Here is a 25,209-nt window from a genome sequence, read left to right on the forward strand (position 1 = left end):
TTTTATTTTTTTAATGTGAGTACTTGTGCGCAGCTGTGAAATCCCTGATACTGTGTGTGGTGGTTGTGGGGCAATCATGCTGTGTGGGGGTATCATACTGATTAGGGGCCATGATACTGTGTTTGGGTGGATGTGGAGGCAATTATACTGGATGTAGGGCTGTAAGGTCCATGATACTGTATGTGGGGAAATTAATACTGTGTGGAGGGCACTTTAGGTAATCATGCTGTGGGAGGTATTATACTATGTTGAGTTTCATTGTAAGGACATCATACTTTGTTGGGAGAACTGTAAGGGCATTATACATACTTGTTATAGGGAGTTATTGTAGAGGTAAATTGGTTTGGGCAATTTATTGGGGGGGATATCATATTGTGTGTGGGGGAATTTTTGGTTGCATTATTCTCTATAGAGGCCTTGAAAGGGGTATGTTTGTTTGTGATACCAAATAAGGGGCTTCAGTAAGGGCACAATTACTGTGTATGTGCTGCAATACATGTCCCTATCCCTGCATTTAAAAGTTAAGAGGTATAAGCCTGCCTACTCCTCCAAATATTTATTTTTTGGGGTGTGGTGAGAGAATGGTCCAACTTTTGCTATGGAGTTCTGTAATTTCTATATAAGCCCATGAGGATACATCTCCCTTCTGTTATTTAAAGGGAACCTGTCACCAGAAATAATGCTGTTAACCTGTAGATATGAGGTTAATCTGCAGGTTAATAGCGTTATTATGCTGCCCGGTGACTGCAAATGCAGTGTGGAGAAAATTAACTTTATTCTGCCTGCCAGCATTCAGCTTCAGTCATGGCGGCGGGGATGGTGCCGGTGTGAGAGTGTGAACTGTGATAGCAGCAGGAGAGCATTAGGACCCTGTGAGTTTTGCGTGGCTGAGCTCAGAGCAGGGGCAGATCAGGAGACCCTGTGTGTTCTGAGGGTGTCTGCTGTGTGAGATGCTGGACTGGGCGTCTGAGGAGAACTGTGAGGACTGAACTGCAACAAGACTCTCTCTCTACAAGCTTTCCTGTGGGGGTTGATAACCCCTGGCCCTGGTGAAGCTGTGTCCCTGCTTAAGAATGAGTGCTGAGCTGGCGAAAGCTGTGTGGCTCTTTGGAGTTTTGTGGAAGTCCATGCTGAGTGACTAGAGACTTTGTGCTGAAGGAGCCAAGTGTCGAGTGAGAGGGAAAGAGACTGAGGATATCATCTCTGTGATGGAACGCGTGGTCGGTGGTCTGGAAAACAGTGAGTGACTGCGAGAGGAAAGAAGGGGTCTGGTGCCATTCACATTGAGAGGATACTGACAAGCCTTGTGAAGAGTTCTTCCCAGACCTTAACCTGAGGCTACAGGACTAAAGTCGCCGGCGTGTGGGCTCGGCATCGGCCGACAAGACAAGGAACCTTTGCTGTTTTTGTTTGTTGCTTTTTATTTGGCGCCAAAGTTTTCCTGGGACTAGCTGCAGCCACCGCGATTCACAGGCCTGTAATAGACCACATCTGAGGTTAACGGTACAGTAACTTTAAGATACCCGGGTATCCCTATACTAGGGGAATAAGAGCAATTGGTATAGTTTCATGCATTGTTATTGTCAATAGTGGTAGGATTGTATTCAGTGTGCGCCTATAGAACACCCTCACTAGATTGACACAGTGTTTAGGTAAAATTGTTCCAGATCTTTAGAATAATTCACATAAACTGGAAACCTTGAGAGTGAGTTTGTGACTCACTGGATCTCTCTCGGACCTCCGGTCATTACACCGGTTCAGTCACCGCTCTGGCCGCTGTAACTGCGCCCCCGACCCCGACTGACAGCTGAGCCCCAATGCAGAGCGAGTGTCAGTCAGAGCTGGGGACTGTGGTTTCAGTTACGGCTCTGAGAATACAGAGCTGCGGCTGTAACCCCAGCCCTGACTGTATTGACCTTATTCTCAGAGCGGTGACTAAACCGGCGCCGCCCCCGCCTCCATGACTGAACACTGAATGCTGGCAGGGAGAATTAAGTTCATTTTCTCCCCGCTGCATTCGGCTGCATGCAGGCGCCGGGCAGTTTACATTGTGAAATATAGTGATAGATCAGCTTTTGGAAGTAGCCAGACAGTTCTCAAATGCTAAAAGTTTGTCTGAAAAAAATACAAATTCGCGCAAAATATGCCAAACGTTCATGTCTAAAAATGTATATGCATTCTATGTATACACCTGCCCTAAATTTACTAAAAACTACACCTCAACTGAGATAGATAGAAATGGGCACATTAAAGTCCACAGATGCCGGATGGTAGAACAGCAACAGAAATGGAAAGATAACAGTAATAATGCACATTATTATGGATGACTGCATATACTTTAGATGGCAAAAAACAGACATCGCATACTTTAAAATAGCAAAACCTACAACACTAATGCTTACATGTCTTAGGAGTTAATGAAGATCTTTGCACAAATTACAATAAATAATAATACTCTTTTGGAAGCTATTTTTTTTTTACTTGTTTTATTTTTCATTTTATTGAGCTCTGTTTTTGTTATTTGGTACAGACCAACAATGCCTGAAGATTGTAGAAGGATAGCAATGCCACCACAGCCTCTGTCATCTGAGTGTTCCCGACACTGTAAAAATGGCCACTGCACACCCACAGGAAAATGCTGTTGCAATCAAGGATGGGAAGGAGAATTCTGTCGAATTGGTTAGTAATCTTTTTATTACATATCCCATGATTTTTTGTGCTTTCCATTAATTTGTCATCATTAACACAAAACAATAACTATACTCAGGTTGAAGTAACTGGAGAGAGAAGGATTAGTGGGATTTAGTAACATAACTGAGTAATCCAACCTAAATCCTCTATATGTTCTACGGGCGCCTCCGAATATATAATTTAGGGCCTTGTAATTTTATTGTGGTTGATCTATGCTGAAAGGCACAGTGTCTCCATATAATGACAGTTTCAGCCTTAAATGATATGTGAGCCTCATTGCTGTGTCTGCTCCATGATGTGACTACTCTTGATTTTCCATAATTTGCTCTTATTTAAAATAAGAGTTATATTTCACGTCAGATTTTCATTTGCTGTGTTTTTATTTATATTAAGAGCCCTTAAGTGCAGTTGCATAATGTAATTAGGGACTATTGTAAGATACACACTGATGCGTATTACAAATCTGTATGAAAACATAAAGTTGCCCGTGGATGTCAAATAAAAAACTCATCCATTTTAACTATATCCAGCTTGAAATATTTGATAAGCCCGGTAGCACAGGTATCTCCAGTAATGTGTCCATATTCATTAAGGATTATATCCTGAACTGCTCTTAAAGATGTCATTCCATAAAAAGCTTTTATCACCTATCCATGGGGTAGGTAATAAAGGTATGATTGCTGGGGGCTCAACCTCTGGGACCCCCACTTATTAAGAAGGTTCTCAAAGTTCCATGTGTGAATGAAGTGGCGGTGTGCATGTGTACCCACCTTTCTATTCACTTTCTATGGAAGTAGTGATCTTACATGTGCACTGCCACTGCCATACACCCATAGAAGTGAATGAAGCGAAGGTCAGGCATGCAAAGTGTCACTACAATTACGCAAGAGGTCTTTGGGACCTCCATACTCATGATCAGGTGGAGCAGTCCCAACAGTCAGACCTGAAGTCATCAACTCTTTTAAATTTACAGTTGAAAGTACATTTCAATTGCTGATTTTTTTTTTACTGTTAAACATATAAGGGTTATGTTATTCTCACGTTAAAGTTTAGGAAGAGGATGTTAGACAATGATAAATTAAGATAGTTTGCAATATTCTTGCTATTTCTATCTGCCTCTGTTCTCTTACTTTTTCATTGCTCATTGTCAAAGAGATTAGCCACCACTGCTGTCTCGCATGTGTAGTGCTTACAAGCTCATTTCTATTGAGCTTGTAAGCGCTGCCAGGATTAAAGCTGTGTACTGTTTGAAGAAAGACAATTCATGGTTTTGGGCTTCTCCAACCAAAATGAAGATCCTTGATCCAATAATATAAAGAAGCGTTTTTTATTCCAGAACTCGTTTCCTTGCCAGACAGATGTTTTCTCAAGTGTATAAACCAACTGTGGAATAAACATTGTGGAATAAATAACTCTTCTTTATATTATTGGATCAAGGATCTTCATTTCGGTTAGTGCAGCCCAAACCATGAATTGTCTTTTCCTTCAAGCACCCTAGTGAAGTTCATCCCCCAGACATGAGGCAACAACAACCGATATTGAGCTTTCACAGGAGTTGTGCCTCCACAACTCGCTCAGGTGAGCAGATTACCTGGATCAATTTTATCTTTTTTATAGAGGTATCACCCTATGGTCTGGTTACAGTGTTTATCTAGGTATTAACATCAAATCTTGGACAACTGCAGGCTTACTGCTCTTTTCGATCCCTCAAGGCCTCTGTTAGCAGTACCAGGGCACACATAGTTCAAGTGAGCAGCGTTGCAATGCTGCTGGCTGAACTGTTAGTCAATTAATAATACCCTCCCCATAGTAATCAGGATGTCGTGAGGCTGGGGAGTGCTGTGCTCCCGAATCGAGATGTTGAAATAATCCATGAAAAGTGATTTTCCTTATTTGGCCGCTCCCTTATAATATTTCCCAAACTACAAGCAGTAGAGTTGATTTCTTGATACAGTTGGTTTCAGTTGTTATGGGACACATCTACTTGGCATTTTCTCTATTGACAAGTGTTCTGAAAATGAGAATGTATCTAACAAAACAGGTCAACTTCCATTAGTTGTCCAGGAGAATACAGCACATTTCCTGTAAAAAGGCAGGGTAATGGTTGAATGTTGGGATTACTAACATGCATTCCTGCCATCTGTTCACTACTCTATCCCACATGTGTGTTATTCTTACAAGCTCCACAAACATTTTCATTCAAATGTTTGAATATTGGGAGCTTCAAATTAGTTCTCCACCATTAGTAAGAAAATTACTTCTAGTCCACCTGATTTTCGCTCGTAAGACTAGATCAAGCTGGATCTCCACAAAGAGAAACAAAACATCTATGAGTAGTTTCATAGGCATCCCACCCAGCCAAGCATCACCCTACTCTGTACTGATGAGGAGCCAAGACTCTGAAACAGCTGAATACAGATGGCTGTATCTGGTTTGGTTGGTAGCCATAGTCATGTCACAAGACTATATAATGGGTCGGACATAGGCTTATAAGGCAGCTACCTATAAATGGCACTGGAGTGACAGTTTTTTTTCTGAGTAAGAGCAATCTAATTAGCATTGCTCATAAGTCTTATTAGGCCAGCGAAACCTGCATAAGGAGATAAAGACTTCCAAAAAGCTTTGTAGCTGGCATCCCATCAGATTGTTTAGTGTATATGTCAATATTACAGTAATTAAAAGTCATCATCGATTGACTCCTCTATTTTTTATATTCACAGTATTATTTAAAGAGAATGTGTCAGCACGATTATGTAATGTAAAGTAAAGACACGGCTGTGAGGATGCAGTAATACTGATTACATTGATACCTTTGGTGAAGAAATCCGCTTTGTTGTACTTTATTCACCATTTGAAGTTTTCTCCTCCCTATCTGTGATTCCCAGCCCCTCAGCCTGCCTGTGGTCTGTGAATGATAGGTTACTGTTGAGATCTCAAACAGGGGAGGCAGCTCATTCAAAGACTGGAGGCAGGCGGGGAGGGAGCTGGGGAATCACGGACCAGAGGCAGGTGGAGGGGCTGGGGATCACAGACTGGAGGCAAGTGAAGAGGCTGGGAATCACAGACCAGAGGCAGGTGGAGGGGCTGGGAAATCACAGACCAGAAGCAGGTGGAGGGGCTGGGGAAACACAGACCAGAAGCAGGTGGAAGGGCTGAGGATCACAGACCAGAGGCAGGTGGAGGGGCTGGGGATCAGAGACCAGAAGCAGGAGGAGGGGCTGGGGATCACAGGCCAGAAGCAGGTGGAAGGGCTGAGGATCACAGACCAGAGGCAGGTGGAGGGGCTGGGAAATCACAGACCAGAAGCAGGTGGAGGGGCTGGGAAATCACAGACCAGAAGCAGGTGGAGGGGCTGGGGATCACAGACTGGAGGCAAGTGAAGAGGCTGGGAATCACAGACCAGAGGCAGGTGGAGGGGCTGGGAAATCACAGACCAGAAGCAGGTGGAGGGGCTGGGGATCACAGACTGGAGGCAAGTGAAGAGGCTGGGAATCACAGACCAGAGGCAGGTGGAGGGGCTGGGAAATCACAGACCAGAAGCAGGTGGAGGGGCTGGGGAAACACAGACCAGAAGCAGGTGGAAGGGCTGAGGATCACAGACCAGAGGCAGGTGGAGGGGCTGGGGATCAGAGACCAGAGGCAGGTGGAGGGGCTGGGGAATCACAGACCAGAGGCAGGTGGAGGGGCTGGGGAATCACAGACCAGAAGCAGGTGGAAGGGTTGGGGATCAGAGACCAGAGGCAGGTGGAGGGGCTGGGGATCACAGGCCAGAGGCAGGTGGAGGGGCTGGGGATCAGAGACCAGAGGCAGGTGGAGGGGCTGGGGATCACAGACCAGAGGCAGGTGCGGGGGCTGGGAAATCACAGACCAGAAGCAGGTGGAGTGGCTGGGGAAACACAGACCAGAAGCAGGTGGAAGGGCTGGGGATCACAGACCAGAGGCAGGTGGAGGGGCTGGGGATCACAGACCAGAGGCAGGTGGAGGGGCTGGGGATCAGAGACCAGAGGCAGGTGGAGGGGCTGGGGATCACAGACCAGAGGCAGGTGGAGGGGCTGGGGATCACAGACCAGAAGCAGGTGGAGGGGCTGGTAATCATAGACCAGAGGCAGGTTGAAGGGCTGGGGATCACAGACCAGAGGCAGGTGGAGGGGCTGGGGATCAGAGACCAGAGGCAGGTGGAGGGGCTGGGGATCACAGACTGGAGGCAGGTCAATGGGCTGGGGATCACAGGCCAGAAGCAGGTGGAGGGGCTGGGGAATCACAGACCAGAGGCAGGCGGATGAGCTGGGGATCACAGACCTGAGGCAGGTGGAAGGGCTGGGGATCACAGACCAGAGGCAGGTGGAAGGGCTGGGGATCACAGACTGGAGGCAGGTGGATGGGCTGGGGATCACAGGCCAGAAGCAGGTGGAGGGGTTGGGGAATCACAGACCAGAGGCAGGTGGATGGGCTGGGGATCACAGACCAGAAGCAGGTGGAGGGACTGGGGATCACAGACTGGAGGCAGGTGGAGGGGCTGGGGATCACAGACCAGAGGCAGGCGGAGGTGCTGGGGAATCACAGACCAGAGGCAGTCAGAAGAGCTGGGGAATCACAGACCAGAGACAGGCGGAGGTGCTGGGGATCACAGACCAGAGGCAGGTGGAAGGGCTGGGGATCACAGACCAGAGGCAGGTGGAGGGGCTGGGGATCACAGACTGGAGGCAGGTGGAGGGGCTGGGGATCACAGACCAGAGGCAGGCGGAGGTGCTGGGGAATCACAGACCAGAGGCAGTCAGAAGAGCTGGGGAATCACAGACCAGAGACAGGCGGAGGTGCTGGGGATCACAGACCAGAGGCAGGTGGAAGGGCTGGGGATCACAGACCAGAGGCAGGTGGAGGGGCTGGGGATCAGAGACCCGAGGCACGTGGAGGGGCTGGGGATCACAGACCAGAAGCAGGTGGAAGGGCTGGGGAATCACAGACCAGAAGCAGGTGGAGGCAGGTGGAGGGGCTGGGGAATCACAGACCAGAGGCATGTGGAGGGGCTGGGGAATCACAGACCAGAGGCAGGTGGAGGGGCTGGGGATCACAGACCAGAGGCAGGTGCGGGGGCTGGGAAATCACAGACCAGAAGCAGGTGGAGTGGCTGGGGAAACACAGACCAGAAGCAGGTGGAAGGGCTGGGGATCACAGACCAGAGGCAGGTGGAGGGGCTGGGAATCACAGACCAGAGGCAGGTGGAGGGGCTGGGGATCAGAGACCAGAGGCAGGTGGAGGGGCTGGGGATCACAGACCAGAGGCAGGTGGAGGGGCTGGGGATCACAGACCAGAAGCAGGTGGAGGGGCTGGTAATCATAGACCAGAGGCAGGTTGAGGGGCTGGGGATCACAGACCAGAGGCAGGTTGAGGGGCTGGGGATCACAGACCAGAGGCAGGTGGAGGGGCTGGGGATCAGAGACCAGAGGCAGGTGGAGGGGCTGGGGATCACAGACTGGAGGCAGGTGGATGGGCTGGGGATCACAGGCCAGAAGCAGGTGGAGGGGCTGGGGAATCACAGACCAGAGGCAGGTGGATGAGCTGGGGATCACAGACCTGAGGCAGGTGGAAGGGCTGGGGATCACAGACCAGAGGCAGGTGGAAGGGCTGGGGATCACAGACTGGAGGCAGGTGGATGGGCTGGGGATCACAGGCCAGAAGCAGGTGGAGGGGTTGGGGAATCACAGACCAGAGGCAGGTGGATGGGCTGGGGATAACAGACCAGAGGCAGGCGGAGGTGCTGGGGATCACAGACCAGAGGCAGGTGGAAGGGCTGGGGATCACCGACCAGAGGCAGGTGGAGGGGCTGGGGAATCACAGACCAGAGGCAGGTGGATGGGCTGGGGATCACAGACCAGAGGCAGTTGGAAGGGCTGGGGATCACAGACCAGAAGCAGGTGGAGGGACTGGGGATCACAGACTGGAGGCAGGTGGAGGGGCTGGGGATCACAGACCAGAGGCAGGCGGAGGTGCTGGGGAATCACAGACCAGAGGCAGTCAGAAGAGCTGGGGAATCACAGACCAGAGACAGGCGGAGGTGCTGGGGATCACAGACCAGAGGCAGGTGGAAGGGCTGGGGATCACAGACCAGAGGCAGGTGGAGGGGCTGGGGATCAGAGACCCGAGGCACGTGGAGGGGCTGGGGATCACAGACCAGAAGCAGGTGGAAGGGCTGGGGAATCACAGACCAGAAGCAGGTGGAGGCAGGTGGAGGGGCTGGGGAATCACAGACCAGAGGCATGTGGAGGGGCTGGGGAATCACAGACCAGAGGCAGGTGGAGGGGCTGGGGATCACAGACCAGAGGCAGGTGCGGGGGCTGGGAAATCACATACCAGAAGCAGGTGGAGTGGCTGGGGAAACACAGACCAGAAGCAGGTGGAAGGGCTGGGGATCACAGACCAGAGGCAGGTGGAGGGGCTGGGAATCACAGACCAGAGGCAGGTGGAGGGGCTGGGGATCAGAGACCAGAGGCAGGTGGAGGGGCTGGGGATCACAGACCAGAGGCAGGTGGAGGGGCTGGGGATCACAGACCAGAAGCAGGTGGAGGGGCTGGTAATCATAGACGAGAGGCAGGTTGAGGGGCTGGGGATCACAGACCAGAGGCAGGTGGAGGGGCTGGGGATCAGAGACCAGAGGCAGGTGGAGGGGCTGGGGATCACAGACTGGAGGCAGGTGGATGGGCTGGGGATCACAGGCCAGAAGCAGGTGGAGGGGCTGGGGAATCACAGACCAGAGGCAGGTGGATGAGCTGGGGATCACAGACCTGAGGCAGGTGGAAGGGCTGGGGATCACAGACCAGAGGCAGGTGGAAGGGCTGGGGATCACAGACTGGAGGCAGGTGGATGGGCTGGGGATCACAGGCCAGAAGCAGGTGGAGGGGTTGGGGAATCACAGACCAGAGGCAGGTGGATGGGCTGGGGATAACAGACCAGAGGCAGGCGGAGGTGCTGGGGATCACAGACCAGAGGCAGGTGGAAGGGCTGGGGATCACCGACCAGAGGCAGGTGGAGGGGCTGGGGAATCACAGACCAGAGGCAGGTGGATGGGCTGGGGATCACAGACCAGAGGCAGTTGGAAGGGCTGGGGATCACAGACCAGAAGCAGGTGGAGGGACTGGGGATCACAGACTGGAGGCAGGTGGAGGGGCTGGGGATCACAGACCAGAGGCAGGCGGAGGTGCTGGGGAATCACAGACCAGAGGCAGTCAGAAGAGCTGGGGAATCACAGACCAGAGACAGGCGGAGGTGCTTGGGATCACAGACCAGAGGCAGGTGGAAGGGCTGGGGATCACAGATCAGAGGCAGGTGGAGGGGCTGGGGATCAGACACCCGAGGCACGTGGAGGGGCTGGGGATCACAGACCAGAAGCAGGTGGAAGGGCTGGGGAATCACAGACCAGAAGCAGGTGGAGGCAGGTGGAGGGGCTGGGGAATCACAGACCAGAGGCATGTGGAGGGGCTGGGGAATCACAGACCAGAGGCAGGTGGAGGGTCTGGGGATCACAGACCAGAGGCAGGTGGAGGGGCTGGGGATCACAGACCAAAGGCAGGTGGAGGGACTGGGGATCAGAGACCAGAGGCCGGTGAAGGGGTTGGTAATCACAGACCAGTGGCAGGTTGAGGGGCTGGGGATCACAGACCGGAGGCAGGTGGAGGGGCTGGGGATCACAGACCAAAAGTAGTCAGAGGGGCTGAGAATCACAGACCAGAGGCAGGCAGAGGGGCTGGGAATCACAGACTGGAGGCATGTGGAAGGACTGGGGATCACAGACCTGAAGCAGGTGGAGGCAGGTGGAGGGACTGGGGATCAGAGACCAGAGGCCGGTGAAGGGGCTGGTAATCACAGACCAGTGGCAGGTTGAGGGGCTGGGGATCACAGACCGGAGGCAGGTGGAGGGGCTGGGGATCACAGACCAAAAGTAGTCAGAGGGGCTGGGAATCACAGACCAGAGGCAGGCTGAGGGGCTGGGAATCACAGACTGGAGGCATGTGGAAGGGCTGGGGATCACAGACCAGAAGCAGGTGGAGGCAGGTGGAGGGGCTGGGGATCACAGACCAGAGGCAGGTGGAGGGACTGGGAATCACAGACCAGAGGCAGGTGAGGGGGCTGGGGATCACAGACCAGAGGCAGATGGAGGGGCTGGTGATCAGAGGCAGGTGGAGGGGCTGGTAATCACAGACCAGTGGCAGGTGGAGGGGCTGGGGATCACAGACCAGAGGCAGGTGGAGGGGCTGGGGATCACAGACCATAGGCAGGTGGAGGGACTGGGGATCAGAGACCAGAGGCCGGTGAAGGGGCTGGTAATCACAGACCAGTGGCAGGTTGAGGGTCTGGGGATCACAGACCGGAGGCAGGTGGAGGGGCTGGGGATCACAGACCAAAAGTAGTCAGAGGGGCTGGGAATCACAGACCAGAGGCTGGCAGAGGGGCTGGGAATCACAGACTGGAGGCATGTGGAGGGGCTGGGGATCACAGACCAGAAGCAGGTGGAAGGGCTGGGGAATCACAGACCAGAGGCAGGTGAGGGGGCTGGGGATCACAGACCAGAGGCAGATGGAGGGGCTGGTGATCAGAGGCAGGTGGAGGGGCTGGTAATCACAGACCAGTGGCAGGTGGAGGGGCTGGGGATCACAGACCGGAGGCAGGTGGATGGGCTGGGAATCACAGACCAGTGGACAGTCTGGCCCCTGTGCACCAAAATCTAGAAGGCGTGTTTTGTACTCAAGCCAGAGGTCCTGTCCATTTACTAGATTGGGGGAGGTCAGACCCTCATGACCTGCACCAATCAGCAGAATAGAGGGGCTGTGGCAATCCAGCTGTGAGCTCTTTTTTATACAAATAATTTGGCATAATCTTTTGTACAAATGTATGATTTTTAGAAATACAGCAAATGGAAGTCCACCTACATGTATTTGTCTTTTACTGATTTCCATCATATGTACTTATTTGTACATAAATTCATATGTTAATGAGTTGTGCTTTTATACAGTTTTGTGCTATGACAAGTATACATATCATGCAGCAGTTGGCATGGGATCTTGGAAGTTCAAGTGATGAGGAATTTAAGCCATGCAAATCATTTCCTCTAAATACCAGCTTCGTCTATGACTTAGCGATACTTGCCCCCAGAAAAAGACTTAGCATGATTATTCCTTCATGTTGTAATCAATGCTCCAATTATTAGATTGTCTCAGGATATTTTGAGCTTTATAAAACCTTTTTTGTGGGGGATGTAGTAGGGGGTTCATTCAATATAAGGACTACGTTTTCTACATAAGAAGTAATTGAATGCATGATATATTGGTTTGCAATGTTTTGGACCGTTCTTGTAAGTCATATTGCATTTCTTTTATTCCTTACAGCTAAATGTGAGCCAGCGTGTCGACATGGAGGTGTTTGCGTGAGGCCAAACAAGTGTTTATGTAAAAAAGGTTACCTGGGCCCACAGTGCGAGCAAGTGGACAGAAACATTCGGAGAGTGGCCAGGGCAGGTATTCTAGACCAGATCATTGATGTGACATCATATTTGCTGGATCTTACCAGCTACATTGTATAGTTATCACGGACTGCTTGAATACGTTCTAAACGGGCATTTATTTTTAAACCATGTAAATTAAACAAACAAAAAGGACTTTGTAATTCTGCTCTAAATCCCTGTGTTTTAAAATATTTTTATTAATTTAAATATATTGTCCATAAAAGTGAGTTTGTGTGTGTAATTTATGAATATTTGAGTGTATATGTATGTGTGAAGATATAGACAATATTCATTTATTAAACATCCTGGTATTGTAAACACTGGCTGCGACAAGGTCATGTGAGCAAAATCATACCTTTGGTTGTCTCTAAAATAACATTAAAATAGTTATTTAGATTAAAAATTTTCATGTGTACAGTATTTCATTTGTATCTACCATGGGAGGGACAATTTTTTCTAAATCACTTTTGCTTTTTTTTTATATATATATTATTATCTCAGGTAATTGCATTTTTTTTAGCTTTCACGGGTCATTTTACTATATTATAATAGTAATGCAAAAAGTATTCTTTGCAATAAACCTGTAACTGATATTATTCATTTTTTGATTGCTTGTTTGTTTTCATTGTCAGATAATAATGATATGTGTTTTCTATACTATCAATGCAGGATAAATGTTAATACACAGAGGGTGTGTTCACCTTTTGCAGTTGTTGTAAGTTGTGAAAATGCAAGAGTCCCTGCAAAGACTACAGAACCATTGCAATTTAAAGGAAATCTGTCAGTAGGATCAGCATTTCTAAGCATATGGGCATGTAGGTCATAGGAAGCTGAATAGAATGATACCTTGATATCTACAATCCAATGTTTTATTCCAGAGAAATCCACATTTTTCTAAATATATCAATAAACTGTTAAGATCTATGGGCCGAACATAGATCTCCCTAAGAATCTGCCTCCTGAGATTATTTTACATGAAATGAGGCGTTACCTGTGTAAGACATGTAATGACTGACAGTCTGCTCTCTTGATCTACATGTCTCACTGTGGTAATGCCCCCTTTCATTAAAAATAAGCTCTGGAGGCAGATTTTCAGGGGGATCTATGTCCGACCCAAAAATCTTAACAGCTCATTTAGATATTCAGAAAAATATGGATTTCTCTGGAATAAAAGATAAGATCTCAGATATTAAGGTATTATTTTATTCATCTTTCTATGGCCTACATGCCCATATAGATGGCTTAGGTGAGTCGGTCTTACTGACAGATCCCCTTAAAATGCCCTTAGAGAAAAAAATATTGATCAGCTTTTTTCTCTAAACTTCACTAGACATGTGAAATTTTAGACACTTTAAATTGTAATTGTAGACACTTGAAAACCAAGTTGTAACACATTTTTACAAAACACCCAGGAAATAAACAGTAAAAATCCACATTAGTGACGTAATCTGGGGTGGAAAATCCCTTTTAATATCGTTAAAGCGGTATTCCGCCCCTTTCCTATAATAAACGTATGACCCAAGTATCTCCCATGGATCCCCCATCACTCTTCCATCCCACTGGACAGGTGTTCCGCTTCTCCTTCTCTTCTGGCCTTCTCTCATATATTAATAATTTTATGTTCATGATTTATTATATACAGTATATTCAATATATCATGCAGTGCTCTACAGCAAACACTGGTATCAGTCCCTACTTCCAATGTTATAAGTCTAATGCCAGTGGGACTCAAATTGTAAATTCTGTATGTGAAGCACTAACAAACTTTTTTATAAACTAACACACTTGGGGAAAAGTAAAGTGTAAAAGTACATTTAGTAGCTATTTATAGTGTATTTTCAGAAAAATAAATAATGGTCTAAATTTTAAAAAGAGTGGTGAAATTATTCGATATAATTTATTAGCGCTCATTTTATAATATACAGAGTGTAAGAAATGTCACATTATTTGAATTCTAGTTGCTGACAGTAAGTTCAGTAGGTTCTCAATCCATCATAATTATAGATAGCACTTTTGCGCACTAATGAATTTAAAAAAAAAACTTTTTACTGATTCAAGATCTGTATTTTTTAAAAGCAAACTATTGGCAAAGCGATGGTCTGATGAAGGTCTGCTAACTGAAAATGTTCATACTAATCTGATTTCCCTGTGGAAAAACTATATCATGAATCATTAAAAAGTGTTTCACCTTTACCTGTTCATTGTTCAGATACTGGATCCAGCATATTATGGAGAACATTGATCTTTTGGCACAGAATACTGTCATTTTCAAACACATTGAAGTTCATAGTATATCATTATTAATTTGGCATCTTTTGAAAAGTTGTTAAACTAGTGACATCACATTATGACCAGTCTTTGTATCTTCAACTGGTATTTTGGGAATTCAGTTTTTTTGACTAGCAACTCCACATAAGATGTCTATAAAATACAGTGTTTCAAACTAAAAGTAAAGAAGAGCACCTAAAGGCTTGCTGTGTGTCTACATTGGATGGTGATGGCTGTTAAACAACCACCCTTTGGCTACTAGAAGCCGATCGGAGGTCATTTAAAGGGAATCTATTAGTAAGATAAAGCCCCTAAACTGCATATATGGGTATGTAGGTCTTTGAAATGTGAGACCTTCAACGCCTTTATATCTTCTGCTTGTTACTGCATTTCTGAGAAATTAGCAATTTCTTTTGTATGCAAATGAGGAGTTAAGTGCATTGGGCATAACAGAGCATTTAACAAACCTCTGCCTTCTTAGGTTGTTTCCTGCCCAGCATCTGCCTCTATATCTTGATTTAGTTCACTGTCTAATTTTGTTGTCTAGCTCCTGATGTCACAGACAGTGAGCTATCATAAAGCTTAAAGGAGTTGTCCACTACTTTTTAAGAGTCCCCCCGATGTATTAACCCAGTGATTATAAGACGTATTTTTATTACAATATACATGATATTCCTAATTTTAGTAAGCACTGTTGTCTTGCATTACTGGGGTCCTGGGTTTTGAATCTGATCAAGGTCTTATTAAAAGTGTGTGTAGGTTTTACCAGTGTTTGCATGGGTTTCCTCCAGGTAATCCGATTTCCTCCCTCACTCCAAAGACATACTGATAAGTCAATTGGCTTCCTTTGACATTGGCCCTAGTGGCTTGCACATGAACTGAGAAAATTAGATTGTGAGTCCGTTCAGGGACAAGGACTGATAAGTGTTGGTAATCTCTATAAAATATTGAAAAATATGTTGAGGCATGTTAAAGGACGAGGTTTCCCTCCAAAAATATCAGTAATTAATGGGGGAACTCTCCTACTCCTCTATTGAGGTCCGATATTAACTATTAACATCAAACTTGATTATTAATAATTAATATCCACTAACGTTATCTGTGCCTTATACTATACACCAACTGAGACAAAACCGTGTGCTAATAAAAGGTATTTATTACACAAAAGTCTGCAGTTAATATACTACTATTTATCCCACTAACACAGTACACAATAATAATAACAATATACAATTCCCAATTACCTATTTTCCACCCATGTTTCCTAATCACTCATGCAATATCAGCCCACCCAATTATACTAACTTTCCCTATATATATTGTGTATAGATACAAGGATAGTAAGGTTAGTACAATATATGTAGGGCTAGTAAGTAAAGAGTTACAGGGGAAGAGAGATACTCAGCCATGTGTTAGGTCCATCTCTCCATGTCTCCAAAAAGTCCAAAAAGCAAAAAAGGGCAGCACATGAGTGCTCTGGGGTTTTTTAGTCCTGCACAGGAAATGAGGTGGTATTCCCCGCCCACTGGCTAAGGTCTTTGTACATGTCCAGCCATACTCGCAAAACCTGTTTTAGTACATGGCTGGACAGTTTGTTGATCCTGCCCCCAACAGCAGCAAACAGACTGAAACACATAAGGAGATGGGGGCCAATATATACATGTACACTTATCTGCAAGCATGGCTAGCATACAGATACATATATACATGTACAACCTAGGACACTTCCCTTTACAATCCCCCTGTTGTCGAGAACACGACAATGAAATTTGAGGGAAGTGTTGTACTGGGATATATTTGCCTACTCAAGCCCCATTTATAAGTTGTGACAGTTCAGGATGAAATGAAGTATAATACTGCACTTAGGTACCTAGACATCAGCCATTACGGCCATCAACTCTTCCCTGCCTTTCACCGTAATCCAACGCATCCCTCCACAGAATACACTCTGCTTCTTTCTTGGATCTTTAATCAAAGTCTTTTTGTTGTTAAAGTCTTTTTGCTGTGGTCCTGTCGTTGCCAGTCTTCAGGTATCTGCCTACCCCAAAGTCGTCTTGCTGGTCAGACTCTGGAATGGCTTTACCCTCAGTGTATAGGTTGGCCCGAGTCACTATCCTGTGTACACCCCTCACCCTGACAGTCTTTCTAGTCCTCTCCCGCAGCTTGCTTCTGCAGGGTTATGAGTTCTCCTGGCGTGATGAGACTGCTGGGTGTCACAGTGTGTAGTTGGGCCTCACCACGTGGTTTCTTTGAGCACCTCCTTCTTTTTGGGGTACGGTCAATCGTTATCTTTCAGCAGAGGCACGACATCCCTCAGGCACGACTTTCGTCAGGCAATTTTCCTGTAGTCTTGATTGAAGATCGTTGATGAGTTTCTTCCATGGATAGATACGCAGATCTTTACTAGGCAGGTCAGAGTTTCTCGAGTAGGGATTGATGTCACAATACCTAAGTTGACTGCGGGAAGAAACACCGTCTGATACTAACAGACATTCAATCCATCCCTTACGAACTTCACAATAGCTAGGGTTGAAGTGGCAAATACCTTATAAAGTGAGGGGACCTGTCCCTAGAGAAACCTAACTCTATTCCCCCATTCACACAGAACACACATTACAATTCCATTCCAAAATAAGCTTTTGGTTTGAATGCATATAGAGACTTGAGCTAAAATAGCATGTATTCTAACTGATCCACAGAGCACATGCAGATCATTGACCCATGTGCAATTGGAGTAACTACTGGCTGCAAATGCATGAACACCGTCACATGAACACACTTAATGTGGACTGAGTATGTCCATGCACAGGTAGTTCTGCACTTACACCAAAAGTGTCTATATGCACACATATGGAATTTCAGTATACAGTAAAACTCATAAATTTACATTAAATTATATATATACACAATATATATTGGATTCGGGGTAAAGGACTGTGTTTGTCTTATGTCCTTAACCCCCCTCTCTGGCTGAGCTCATGGTGCTCAGCCTGACTTCTGTGCAGTTGGGCAGACAGTCTTTTGATCCTCCTGCAAATAAGAAACAGTCCAATATATAAGATCGCGACCAGGAGGCAATGACAGGAAGAGGCAGATTTGGGGCTTTATTACAGTCTCCTCATGGCTAAAATCAAAGTGGAGATGTTTCAGCTCTGTGACAAACACAAGAGGGGTCTTCTGGCATCTCTCAGGGGTATCTGGGTGAAGGTCAAGACTTCTCTCAGGAGTGATAGGTGTTCTTCAGCACTATGCTCTGCTACATCGATACCTAAAATGGGTTTAAGGGAACAATACGCTCCTGGGAGTTCTCCCGGTGCAGTTATTCAACATCCTGGCACTGGATAACCTCCCTTATTTTGATCTTCCCTGTCCCATCAAACTCCCGTTCCTTCAGGGTGACCTCCCCCTGTTAACCTTTCTTGAGCTGCCTAGCAAGTTCCTATTGCATAGGCAATGCCTTGACTCTCTTGAACCCCACAAAATGAATGCAATTTTTCTTTAGTATGCTCCTAGTCAATTGCCTCTGTTTCCTATACAGACACCCCTTCCAGTTTTTCACAATACAAAAGAGTAACACACAGCCCTCGCAGCTACTTATTCTCCTATACATAGCTTCAAACAGACTACACAGAGACAAAGGCTCATCGTGTATAGTTGGCTTGAACTAATTCAGGATTTCTGGAGTAACATCCCAGTTTGCCAGCCTCATGCCTCATCATGAAACTGCCCATCCCTGGGTTCGGTACTCCCCGTTGCCACATACTACCTATTAAGATATGTAGGCAACCACAACCAGCTGGAACTTCAAGGCCTAGGTGTACAATATATACCTATCCACACCACACCTATCTTAGTCCATGCCGAAAAACCAGCTCACTCGTGGATATGGCTCTATTATCAAAGGAAATCTGTTCAAACTAAGGTTCACTGTTTTAAGTTGTATCCTGCATCAAGATTTAAACAAAACCAGGTTATCCGTCCAAACTTCAAGGTCTAAGCACACAGTATAACACGACACTCCATCGTGTACGTCAGTTACCTGTCCATGCTTCTCTGCCTGTCTTAGCTCACGTAATACACCCTTTATTCAATCCAAAATGCACAGAAAACAAAAAAAAGCAGACCATTAACAAATTATCCGCCTGAACTTCAAGGCCTAGGTGCACAATGTATACCTGTCCGCACCTTTCTACCTATCTTAGTCCATGCCGAAAAAACAGCTCATCCATGCATGTGGCTCTATTACAAAATGAAAACAAAAAAAAATAAAATACACATTCCTGCGATCTGTGCTACTCTTAACCTTAATTCTATGGAAAAACTGGAGACTTGACAGGGGGTCCGATAGAAAACAGAAAACAACCAGCATACTAACAAATCCTGTTATACATTGCATACACATTGAGACCCCTATAAAGCCTTTCTGCCACCTGTCTGAGCCTCACAGGTCTAACAATATATTTAAACTGTAAAAGAACAAACCTAGTAAACAACAGAACAGTAAAATAAACTAATAAGACAAAACAACTGTATACATATAGAACAGTACAGGTCTGTTAGAAACTCTGCTAATTGAGTTTAAATCAAGGCATACTAGGGAGCAAAATTTACCCTTTCATCCCTTGCTTGCAGTCGGCCATTTTGACACATCTGCACATGGTAGGGCACATGAGACTGAGAGAAAATACTATTTTGTCTCTGTAAATGTCTGTTCTCCATGCTGGACTTCTCACAATTAATTGTGCAATGACAATTCCTTGCAATGTGCCCAAAGTGACCACATTTAAAACACTTAACAGAGCAATATTTCCTCTCTCTCCTTGTACCTGACAATTTGCAGTACCTGGCAATATGACCTGAGCCATCACAGGTATAACATCTAATGGATGCCATGCTTGATGTAGGGCCCCTAACAGAACATACTTCCTTTTGTCTGGATATTTTAAACTGTTCCATCACTAGGGATGCACTTTTAACAATTTTACGTTTGCATTTTCTCATTAATTTACACTTGTCGTTACATTTATTGATTGGATCAAAATTTGATGAAATATTTGATCCATCACTCCCCCCTTTTTGCCCTGCACAGGGCACAATTGGTAGAGAATCTGGCCTTGGTCTCAGAGACAAAGAGAAGGCCGGCACCATGTTTGAAAAATCATTGATGATATTTTGCAAATTTTTAATCAGTTGGGATCTAGTATCAAGATCAACACTCAACTGGTTGATTATGGCATCACTAGCTGCTGCCTTGTCCTTAAAAGCTTTGATCTCAGCCCCAGACCGAGACATCTGTGCCTCAATATCAAGACAATGATTTTTCATCTCAAGCAGTTGCAATTCAAGCATGCAGATCTGCTTATCTCTATCCATATCACATTTACCATTCTCTGCCAGTTGTGTCTGTAAGGCACAAACTCTCTGCAAATTTGTTACACAACACTGGCAGTGAAACTTAGGGGGATCTTCCTTACACAGTGAGTCCTCATATACGCAAATCAATTTTGCTAGCATGTGGAGCCGTTTGCTTGTTTTATTCAAAACAGACCGTCTGTCTATACACATGCTATCATGAGCACATGCTTGCTCCAATAGAGCAGACCACAGCAATTCTGCAGATTTGGGTGTACTGGGGTGCACTGGGTTAAATTTACTGTGTTTTGCCAAGCATTTCAGGGTGGATAAATCCATACTCACTCTTCCTGGAGCCATCACAGTCATCCTCCTTGTCCCTTCTGTGCTGCTTGAAAAAGGTCCTTTTACCTCCGGAACGCCTTTTCCTGACCAGCTGGACTTTCCCTTGAGAACGACTATGCCTCTTTGGAAGAATGCCTTGGTATAGATCACCCCAAATGCTCAAAGATTGTAAAGCAAACAGAAAAACGTTAAAATTCAGAAGAAAACAAAAGATTGGGTTCTCTGTTATAGATTTTGTCCCGTGTACAGCTCATGCTGGAAAGCTGTGTCATTCGTCTGAACTTTCAGCGCTCTGAACACACAGAATTACACAACAGTTCACTCTGTATCAATGTAATCTGTCCATGTCCCCCTGGCCTGATCAGTTCACAAACAATAACGACAGATAATCACAGAGCAAAACACAAAAAACAAAATCACAACAGTTGGGCCTGGCTCGCCATTGTTAAAGGACGAGGTTTCCCTCCAAAAATATCAGTAATTAATGGGGGAACTCTCCTACTCCTCTATTGAGGTCCGATATTAACTATTAACATCAAACTTGATTATTAATAATTAATATCCACTAACGTTATCTGTGCCTTATACTATACACCAACTGAGACAAAACCGTGTGCTAATAAAAGGTATTTATTACACAAAAGTCTGCAGTTAATATACTACTATTTATCCCACTAACACAGTACACAATAATAATAACAATATACAATTACCTATTTTCCACCCATGTTTCCTAATCACTCATGCAATATCAGCCCACCCAATTATACTAACTTTCCCTATATATATTGTGTATAGATACAAGGATAGTAAGGTTAGTACAATATATGTAGGGCTAGTAAGTAAAGAGTTACAGGGGAAGAGAGATACTCAGCCATGTGTTAGGTCCATCTCTCCATGTCTCCAACTCAGTCCAAAAAGCAAAAAAGGGCAGCACATGAGTGCTCTGGGGTTTTTTAGTCCTGCACAGGAAATGAGGTGGTATTCCCCGCCCACTGGCTAAGGTCTTTGTACATGTCCAGCCATACTCGCAAAACCTGTTTTAGTACATGGCTGGACAGTTTGTTGATCCTGCCCCCAACAGCAGCAAACAGACTGAAACACATAAGGAGATGGGGGCCAATATATACATGTACACTTATCTGCAAGCATGGCTAGCATACAGATACATATATACATGTACAACCTAGGACACTTCCCTTTTACAAGGCATATTAATCATTGGAAGTAAAAAATAATAAGAATGGATGACGCCATAGAATATAAATGAAAAGAAACCACAAATACAGTTAGGTCCGGAAATATTTGGACAGTGACACAGGTTTTAGCATTTTAGCTGTTTGCCAAAACATATTTAAGATATAGTTATATAATAAATATGCGCTTAAAGTACAAACTCTCAGCTTTAATTTGAAGGTATTTACATCCTAATTGGAGTAAGGGTTTAGGAATTATAGCTTCTATAAATAGGTCCTCTTTTTAACAGGACCGTAATTGGGCAATTATCTCAAAAGCTCTTTAATGGGCTGCATTGGCTATTTCCTCGTTAATCCATCATCAGTTAAGCAGTTAAAAGGTCTGAAGCTGATTCCAGGTATGGAATTTGCATTTGGATGCTGTTGTTGTGAACCCACAACATGCAGTCAAAAGAGCCCTCAATTGAAGAGAAACAGTCCATCATTAGGCTGAAAAAAGGAAGAAATCCATCAGAGAGATGGCAGAAATGTTAACAGTGGTCAAATGAACAGTTTTTTTATGCAGAAAAAGGAGCACACTGGTGTGTTTGGAAACTCAAAAATGCTTGGATGTCCACGGAAGACAACAGTGGTGGATGATTGCAGAATTTTTTCCGCTATACAAGAAAAAGCCCTTCACAACATCCACCCAAGTAAATAACACTCTCCAGAAAGTAGATGTGTTATTATCTAAGTCTACCATAAAGAGAAGACTTCATGAGAGCAAATACATAGGGTTTATAAAAGAGGTGCAAACCATTATTCAGCCTTAAAAATAGAAAGGCCAGATTAGAATTAGCCAAAAAAGCATCTAAATAATCCAGCCCAGTTCTGGAAAAACATTGTTTGGACAGATGAAACTAAGATCAAACTGTACCAGAATGATGGGAAGAGGAAAGTATGGTGAGGGCTTAGAACCGCTGTTGATCGAAAGCACACCACATCCTCTGTAAAACATGGTGGAGGCAGTGTGATGGCATGAGCATGCATGGCTTCCAATGGCAGTGGGTCACTAGACATTACATTGATGATGTGACTGAAGACAGAAGCAGCTGGATGAATTCTGAAGTGTTCAGAGCTATACTTTCTGTTATTGATTGGACAGTGCTTCACAGTACAGATGGACAATGACCCAAAACATACTGTGAAATCAGCCCATGAGTGTTTTAAGGCAAAAAAAGTGGAATATTCTGCAATGGCCGAGTCAATCACCAGATCTCAACCCCATCGAGCAGCATTTCACTTGCTTAAGGCAAAACCTAAGGCAGAAAGACCCGTAAACAAGCAACAACTGAAGTCAGCTGCAGTAAAGCCCTGGCAAAGCATCACAAAGGAGAAAACCCAACGTTTGGTGATGTCCATTGCTTCCAGACTTCGGGCAGTCATTACCTGCAAAGGATTCTCAACAAAGTATTAAAAATGAACATTTTATTTATGGTAAAGTTAATTTGTCCAATTACTTTTCAGCCCATAAAATGAGGCTTTGTAGAAAAGTGGCTGCAATTCCTAAACATTTCACAGGATATTCAACCCCTTTAATTAAACCTGAAAGTCTACACTTCAATTGCATCTCATTTGTTTAATTTTAAATAAAAAATAGTGGACTGCAGAGCCCAAATCACAAAGATTCAGTCACTGTCCAAATATTTCTCAAGCTTGTATATACAGTACAGACCAAAAGTTTGGACACACCTTCTCATTTAAAGATTTTTCTGTATTTTCATGACTATGAAAATTGTACATTCACACTGAAGGCATCAAAACTATAAATTAACACATGTGGAATTATATACTTAACAAAAAAGTGCGAAACAACTGAAAATATGTCTTATATTCTAGGTTCTTCATAGTAGCCACCTTTTGCTTTGATGACTGCTTTGCACACTCTTGGCATTCTCTTGATGAGCTTCAAGGGGTAGTCACCGGAAATGGTCTTCCAACAATCTTGAAGGAGTTCTCAGAGATGCTTAGCACTTGTTGGCCCTTTTGCCTTCACTCTGCGGTCCAGCTCACCCCAAACCATCTCGATTGGGTTCAGGTCTGGTGACTGTGGAGGCCAGGTCATCTGGTGTAGCACCCCATCACTCTCCTGCTTTGTCAAATAGCCCTTACACAGCCTAGAGGTGTGTTTGGGGTCCATGTCCTGTTAAAAAATAAATGATGGTCCAACTAAATGCAAACCGGATGGAATAGCATGCCGCTGCAAGATGCTGTGGTAGCCATGTTGGTTCAGTATGCCCTCAATTTTGAATAAATCCCCAACAGTGTCACCAGCAAAGTACCCCCTCACCATCACACCTCCTCCTCCATGCTTCACGCTGGGAACCAGGCATGTAGAGTCCATCCGTTCACCTTTTCTGCGTCGCACAAAGACATGGTGGTTTGAACCAAAGATCTCAAATTTGGACTCATCAGACCAAAGCACAGATTTCCACTGGTCTAATGTCCATTCCTTGTGTTCTTTAGCCCCAACAAGTCTCTTCTGCTTGTTGCCTGTCCTTAACAGTGGTTTCCTAGCAGCTATTTTTACCATGAAGGCCTGCTGCACAAAGTATCCTCTTAACAGTTGTTGAAAAGATGTGTCTGCTGCTAGAGCTCTATGTGGCATTGACCTGGTCCCTAATCTGAGCTGCTGTTAACCTGCGATTTCTGAGGCTGGTGACTCGGATAAACTTATCCTCAGAAGCAGAGGTGACTCTTGGTCTTCCTTTCCTGGGGCGGTCCTCATTTGAGCCAGTTTCTTTGTAGCGCTTGATGGTTTTTGCAACTGCACTTGGGGACACTTTCAAAGTTTGCCCAATTTTTCGGACTGACCTTCATTTCATAAAGTAATGATGGCCACTTGTTTTTCTTTACTTAGCTGCTTTTTTCTTGCCATAGTACAAATTCTAACAGTCTATTCAGTAGGACTATCAGCTGTGTATCCACCAGACTTCTGCACAACACAACTGATGGTCCCAACCCCATTTATAAGGCAAGAAATCCCACTTATTTAACCTGACAGGGCACACCTGTGAAGTGAAAACCATTTCCGGTGACTACCTCTTGAAGCTCATCAAGAGAATGCCAAGAGTGTGCAAAGCAGTCATCAAAGCAAAAGGTGGCTACTTTGAAGAACTTAGAATATAAGACATATTTTCAGTTTCACACTTTTTTGTTAAGTATATAATTCCACATGTGTTAATTCATAGTTTTGATGCCTTCAGTGTGAATGTACAATTTTCATAGTCTTGAAAATACAGAAAAATATTTAAATGAGAAGGTGTGTACAAAGTTTTGGTCTGTACTGTATATATTTTGTTTTTGTTTTTTTTCTTCTCCTAGCAAAATAAATAAATGATGTTATCTTTTAGAACTAGGTAGAGTTATGTTCAGAAGCAACTTATCAATTCTTTCTATTAAGGTGTTTCTTAAAGAGGAAGTATCGGCTTTCTCTATTTTGAAATTAACTGTTGTATGTTGACAAGCCTCAATTAATGCCTATTAAAAGCAGATGTGTCTTTGGTTTACTCTTCTCTATAGCGAGTCAGTAAAACTACCTCAAGCTACAAGTTAATTTTATGAGTCAACGATATCATTAAAAAAAGAATAACGATAGGAAACAATCATGGACAATAGTCAGATGAGGTCTGAAAATTAGATTAATTAACAGAAGATCAGCAGAATTGTAGCAATGTGTTTTTAATATATGTGTACAGATACAAAATACACATTTAGGGTGCGGTCAGACAGCCGTATAACACTGACAACGGTCGTAGAGCATGGACTGGCCGGTGGCTCTCCTGACCCAAGCATGACAGATTTATGTATTTCTATGCAGCT

General features: G+C 45.0%; 1 protein-coding gene across 1 annotated transcript in view; it reads left to right on the forward strand.

Moving 5' to 3' along the window:
• The window catches only part of HHIP (hedgehog interacting protein), a 151,119-nt gene extending 138,116 nt beyond the window's left edge, over positions 1-13,003 (forward strand). The window contains exons 12-13 of the mRNA XM_073655919.1: positions 2,531-2,679; positions 12,072-13,003. Coding sequence (XP_073512020.1) covers positions 2,531-2,679; positions 12,072-12,265 — 343 coding nt within the window. The 3' untranslated portion in view covers positions 12,266-13,003. The remainder of the gene's footprint in view (positions 1-2,530; positions 2,680-12,071) is intronic.
• The last annotated feature ends 12,206 nt before the right edge of the window (positions 13,004-25,209 follow it).

Source organism: Phyllobates terribilis, unplaced genomic scaffold, assembly GCF_046119375.1.
Source record: "Phyllobates terribilis strain yellow unplaced genomic scaffold, ASM4611937v1 Scaffold_1__5_contigs__length_1240528914, whole genome shotgun sequence".
In the NCBI taxonomy this organism is placed as follows: Eukaryota; Metazoa; Chordata; class Amphibia; order Anura; family Dendrobatidae; genus Phyllobates; species Phyllobates terribilis.